The 6,319-nt window shown below is 50.4% G+C and overlaps 1 protein-coding gene across 1 annotated transcript; it reads left to right on the forward strand.

Annotated features, from left to right (window-relative positions):
• The first annotated feature begins 1,065 nt into the window (after positions 1-1,065).
• Positions 1,066-3,449, forward strand: Rhob (ras homolog family member B). Its single transcript, XM_027937832.2, has one exon. It carries the CDS (start codon positions 1,441-1,443, stop codon positions 2,029-2,031), a length of 591 nt encoding a protein of 196 aa, XP_027793633.1. The 5' UTR covers positions 1,066-1,440; the 3' UTR covers positions 2,032-3,449.
• The last annotated feature ends 2,870 nt before the right edge of the window (positions 3,450-6,319 follow it).

The raw sequence follows: 6,319 nt of genomic DNA on the forward strand, positions 1-6,319 counted from the left end.
CTTAGGTATTTCTAGCCCAGAGGTTGGTGTCATCTCTTCTAGGAACAGGGGATGGATGAATGAAGTCTTGGTGCATATTAGGAGACTAGAGGTCCAGTATCCACCAGACACTAACTTGCTGTGTCCCCACCTGCAATCCTCCTCCACCTGACTCTACTTTTGGGGGGGGGGGGTTCAAGCCATTTCATCTCATCAATGGGTTTGGGGGTGGTTGAATTCTCTTTAACTCTTTACCTCTGACAGTTCACTGGAATGGAATTAGTTATGCAGAGCTGGGTGGAAGCTGCCCTTCCCTGGGGACTCTAAAATCCTAAAATGGGCTGGCATCAATCTTCTCTTTTCATTGTGCTAAGGGTTAGGCCTTAGGACAGTGCTCCTTCCCCTCATCTTCATCTAGAGACCCAAGTGGGGGCCATGAAAGGGGTGGGCAGTAAGGCTTGGAGGAAGAGGCTGAGCCAGATCCACTATATAGTCAACTTGTATGGCTGCCCTAAGGCGAGTACGGGGGGAGCCGGTGAGCCGGCCCACACCACAGGAGGGGCCGCCTCCAAAGAAAGGAAAAATAACTTTTGCTTGAATGCAAAAGTTTACACGTGTGGCTGTTTACTTAAAAACAAAACCACTTTAAAAATCCTCCCCTCCCCCACAAGTTCGACCCCCGCCCTCTTCTTACCCTCCCGCCGGGAGTTTTCAAGGAAGCGGGGCAGGGAGTCGCCAACGCCCCACAAAGTGCACCGAGTCTCGGACCCGCTCTCCCAGACCCTGTGGGCTCCAGCCTGCCAGTGGGGCCTCGCGCACTTAAGCTGGGGCGAAGGCAACTACCGGGGTGGCGACACAGGCCCTCAGGGATAGCCGCCGCGCAGACTCCCCAGTCGCCGCCTCTCCCAGCCCGGCGGCCTAGGCCGTCAATCAAGCTTGTCCGGCCCCGCCTTTGGGCTGCAGCAGGCGACCAATCAGAGTCAAGATCCGCAGCGATGAGCTCAGCCGGCTCGTTTCCCATTGGGCGGCTATATTAAGAAAGTGGCCGGACTCTTTAAATAGCGGGCGCTAGGGCCGCAGCCCGCATCTGCCACCGCAGTCAGGCTTTAGTCATCGGTACCCCAGTACGCGAGGCCTAGACAGATCCGGGAGGGAGCTAGGCCGAGTTCGCGGCTCCAGCCACTTTTGCGCACAAAGCCGCCCACTCTAGGGCTGGGACGAGAAGAGCGGCCACAGCCCCGGAGCAGCGCTTCGAGACGCACGGTGCACCCTATGCCCCGGCGCCCCCACCGCCCCCGCCGCGGCAGCCCGAGCGCACCGAGAGAACGCGCCACCGCGGGGCCTGGGTGCAGCTAGCGACCCTTGCCCCCAGCGCGCAGCCCGAGGTGAGCGGTGAGCGGCGAGCGGGACGGCAGCGAGGCGTTCGCGGGCCCCCTCCTGCTGCCCGGGCCCGGCCCGCTCATGGCGGCCATCCGCAAGAAGCTGGTGGTGGTGGGCGACGGCGCGTGTGGCAAAACGTGCCTGCTGATCGTGTTCAGTAAGGACGAGTTCCCTGAGGTGTACGTGCCCACCGTCTTCGAGAACTATGTGGCGGACATCGAGGTGGACGGCAAGCAGGTGGAGCTGGCGCTGTGGGATACGGCGGGTCAGGAGGACTATGACCGTCTGCGGCCGCTCTCCTACCCGGACACCGACGTCATCCTCATGTGCTTTTCGGTGGACAGCCCGGACTCGCTGGAGAACATCCCTGAGAAGTGGGTGCCCGAGGTGAAGCACTTCTGTCCCAACGTGCCCATCATTCTGGTGGCCAACAAGAAAGACCTGCGCAGCGACGAGCACGTCCGCACAGAGCTGGCCCGCATGAAGCAGGAACCAGTGCGCACGGATGACGGCCGCGCCATGGCGGTGCGCATCCAAGCCTACGACTACCTCGAGTGCTCCGCCAAGACCAAGGAGGGCGTGCGCGAGGTCTTCGAGACCGCCACGCGCGCCGCGCTGCAGAAGCGCTACGGCTCCCAGAACGGCTGCATCAACTGCTGCAAGGTGCTATGAGGACCGCGCCCGCCCCACCTTCCCCTGCCAGCTTGGCTCCCCCTCCCTGGCCCGTCCCCCACGAGCTGGGAGAAGGGGAGACCCACGTCCCCCAAGGACCCCGCCGGACCACCTGGCTTCTCCTGGCTGCTCTGGTTGTCGCGCCGAGAGTTGGCGTGGGCATCGGGTGCCCCCTTCCCAGTGTCTGTGTGCGTCCAGCAGTGTTGCACAGGTCCGGACGCCCTGCCGAGTGCCAAGGGGTTCCTGAGCATCCTTTCCTGAAGAGCCAGGCCTCAGAGTGTGTGGTTGTGTGTCTGTTCAACCCCCCGCCCCGTTTTCACCCCGCCCCCGTCTCTGGTCCCCAGGGACACGCAGGGCGCAGGAGTGTGGCCGCGCCCCGTCAGTTGTTCACCCACAACCAGCGAGCGCGTGCGGTCTCTTGTCTGTAACATAGACCCCGGGAACTGCGGGAGGGGAGGGCTGGGGAGGTTGGGTGGGGTGTTATATAAATATAGATATAATTTTATTTTCGGAGGCGAGATGGTGTTATTTAATGGTGGAGGCGAGTGAAATGACCAGGGCCCCAAAACAGTTCCAGCCCAGGCTGGATCCGGCGCCCATCCAAGCATGAACTGGATTTGGCCATCTTTCCGACCCCTGAAGAAAACATTTGCAATTGACTTGGGGCTGAGAAGAACGCAGCTTCCAGACACAGTGTCTCCTGCGGATCAGCCCCCAGCAAACCCCTCACCAACCACCAGTGTCAGGAGGGGGTTGCGCTGCCGGGCTGTTTTTGCCATAAGCGAACTTTGTGCCTGTCCTACAAGTGAAAATTGTTCAGCCCAAGAAACTGATGTTGTTTTATTTAAAGGCTAAAAACTTTTTGTTGAAAGAATTCTTTGCACAATTGTTTCATTGTTTGACACTTAATGCACTTGTCATTTGCATAAGACAGTAGCATTCTGACCATACTTGTATGCTGTAACCTCATCTACTTCTGATGTTTTTTAAAAGATGATGATGACTTTTAAACTAGGAGAGGGAAAAAACCCCACTAATTTTTGCTTTGTTTTCTTGAAAAAGTGGCAACACTGTTTGTGATTTTATTTGTGCAGGTTATGCACACTATTTTGATAAAGGAAGGTAAAAAGTATTGGGGTCTATTTAAAACTTTCATTTTTCACAAGGCAGTCTCTATAGCTATGTGAAATTTTCTCTGCATCTCTGTACAGAGAATAAACCTGCCCCCATTTCCTTTTTTCGCCTCTCCTCCCAGCCCAGTGGTACTTCTACTAAATTGTTGTCTTGTTTTTTATTTTTTAAATAAACTGACAAATGACAAAGTGGTGAGCTTATGATGTTTACATAAAAGTTCTATAAGCTGTGTATACAGTTTTTTATGTAAAATATTAAAAGACTATGATGATGACATTTATAAATGGCTCCTGTGGTTTAATAGTGTATAAAAATATCTATGAATTTGGGACAAGGGAAGAACTCTTTGGTAAGACCCTTTCTTGATAACAACACCATTTCTCCTATAATAAATGATGATGAGATCCCTTTGGGGGATGTGGGGTTGGGTGATTGAGGGAGACCAGGTTGTTCCTATCACATTCCTAGAGGAAGATGAGAGGGTTACTTGGACTCCAAAGTAAAGATCTTGGACCTAATGTGTATTGAGTCCAATTAGGTGAGTCCATCAGCATGTCTTAAAGATAGTCTGAAGTCTCTCTGGGGGCTTAGCTTCTTTGAAAAGTTGTTATGTGTGCATCTTAAGCTTAGAGAACTTTTTTTTAAAAAAATTCTCAGTGTTATTCAGGCTGTTAACTGGGTCTCCTTCAGATCTAGGGGTTAGACAATACCCTGGATGAGACTGTAGATTGTTAGCACTGGGGCAGGAATTCCTCAATGAAAATGGGAGAGAGAATTCAAATAAGGAGCTGATTCTTTACTGAACTTTCATCTGAATATGTTTCTGGAAGGATCCTAGAAGGCTTTATTCTAAGGACTGAGAAGGGCTATATCATCCATGGGAGACTGGGTGTTTGCTACTTAAAGTTGGAGTAGCCCCATTTTTATGAGCTGATTTCAGGTCCTTATCTTTTCTGCTGAGGCTCTGGAATGTAGACAGGTTAATTTGGAGTTGGAGACCACATTGAAATCCTGCTGTAGGTATGAGGGCTCAAATCTGCCAGCTCCCAGGAGCTTCCAGGGAAGGCAGTGGCACCCCTCCAATCTACCTAAGAAGTTTTAGAGTTTTGTTTTTCAGCACTTTCTGGATTTCAGGGCTGTTTACCCCCATCTCCATTCACCTCCTCCCCCCAGGGTCCTTGCAAGGGAGGTCTCCTTTGAAGTTTGTTTGCTTCAAAGCTGAGGCTTCAGTTTCCTTGGTTTCCTTGTCTTCTTTCAGACTCCAGAGTTTTTGTGAGTGAAAAAAACCTGGTCAGTAATGACCTTTCACCAGCTCAAACATGCAGTAACAGGGCCTCCAGCTCAGTTGGGCAGGGGCATGGTAGCCAACAGAGGGGGATTGTTTGGGCTCCACCAGGAGCTGAGAGAGGCACCACTCCTTGCCTCTTTGGCTCCACTCAACTCTACCTCATACCCTACTTTTTCATTTTAAAGGCAAAACTTCCCATTGAAAAAAGCAGGGTGTTTACTTGCAGGTTTCACATAGCAAATCCTTCACAGCCAACAAATCCTTCAGTACCAGGGAGTCCAGAACTCTGTGGGAAGAGCCCAGGCTTGGGACCAATGCCCAGACTCAGTTCTGTAGCCAGCCAAGAGCCTGGAGATCCCACCTTCTGAAAGGGCCTCTCTGGCTTTCCTGCCTGGTACCTATAGCTGTCTGTTTTTTATATTTTGGGGAGACAACCATCTAGATGATACATGGCAGTCTGAGTTATGCTGCTTTTAAAATGCATGGCATTTAATAATTCTGCCGGAACATACTCTTCTTGACACATTAGGATCCAACTGGAAAATATAAAGATGAATTGCTGTAGGCTGAAAAATCAATTAGGAAAAAGAGGTAAAACATCTGGTGTTACTCTTAGGATATGAAAATTCATTTTGCACATTTAAAATAAATGTGTTGAGTTCATTTAATTGCCTGTTGAACAGTTTTGTGGAAAATAGTGGGGAGTTTCATTGATCCTGGGCATTTTACAGCAAGGGGCATAATCTTGGGTTCTCTTTTAATCTTACTATTAAATCAATATGGATTGTGTTTCTAAGGCCTTTTCCACATGTGCTTTGGTAGACTTAGACTGGGGTTTCTGAAACTTAAGTGTGATCAGAATCATATGGAGGGAGGGCTGGTTAAAACACAGATTGCTGGTCCTAGTTCCAGAGTTTTTGATCCAGAATATCTGGGCTAGGGTTTAAGAATTTGAATTTCTAACTAGGTCCCAAGTGATGCTGATGTTGCTGATTTGGAGATCACATTTTGAGAACTACTGGCTTAGGATAAGAGAATATCCCTGCCAATGTCCAGAGAATGGGGGTGGTTTCCATATTAAAGCAGACTGAATTCTGTGATGTTGTGTCCTGCACAACTTCCTTACACCATGGAATAAAGAGCTCTCAGCAAGCTTTCCTTCTAGAGTAAATCCCTATCTTCTCTCCCCCACATTCTTGGGTAAAAGTGGGTTGAATTCCCCTTTAGAGATTGAATCCTGCCATTTCTGAATCCAGAATGAAACAGCACTCTGTAATTCATTCAGAGTGCTTTGTCAACTCTGATGAGATGGGGATACAGAAGCAATGAGACCGGGCTCTTGCCCTCCAGAAGCTGGTTTGTAGACCCCGTGGGTTGGGCAGTTCTAGGAATGCACTTACCAAGCCTGAAACCTAGCATGCTCTGATGGAGGCATCAGAAGAGGGTGGGACAGGAGCCTAGGGTGCTTACATTTGCCTGGCATGTTTGGAAAGGTGTGATGGAGGAGGAGGCATTTAAGCTGAGTCTTCAAGCAGGTGTGGGTGATATGTAGATGGAGGAGATTTGGGGAGGATGGGCCATCAATGCAATAATGACGCATGCAGCTTCTTTTTACTTCTGTGGGGCCTGGGCTTTGGGGAATAAAGCTCTTTGGGGTGAGAACTATTTTTCTACTTTCAGCCCCTCTGGCATATATTTCTTTGATCAAGAAAAATAGTGTTACACAGCCAAATAAAACACAGCTCCTCCTTTCCTCCTATGCACAACTCAGGAAGCATCTATCTGGCAGACCAGGAGAGAAGGTAGGTGAGGATGGTTTCCATATTAAAGTCACCGTTTTCTCTGTGCCTTCCAAGAATGTAGCAC

Source organism: Marmota flaviventris, chromosome 14 (genome assembly GCF_047511675.1).
Source record: "Marmota flaviventris isolate mMarFla1 chromosome 14, mMarFla1.hap1, whole genome shotgun sequence".
Classification (NCBI taxonomy): domain Eukaryota; kingdom Metazoa; phylum Chordata; class Mammalia; order Rodentia; family Sciuridae; genus Marmota; species Marmota flaviventris.

Coding starts and splice junctions, on each gene's coding strand:
- Rhob (XM_027937832.2), top strand. CDS start 1,441: ATGGCGGCCATCCGCAAGAAGCTGGTGGTGGTGGGCGACGGCGCGTGT.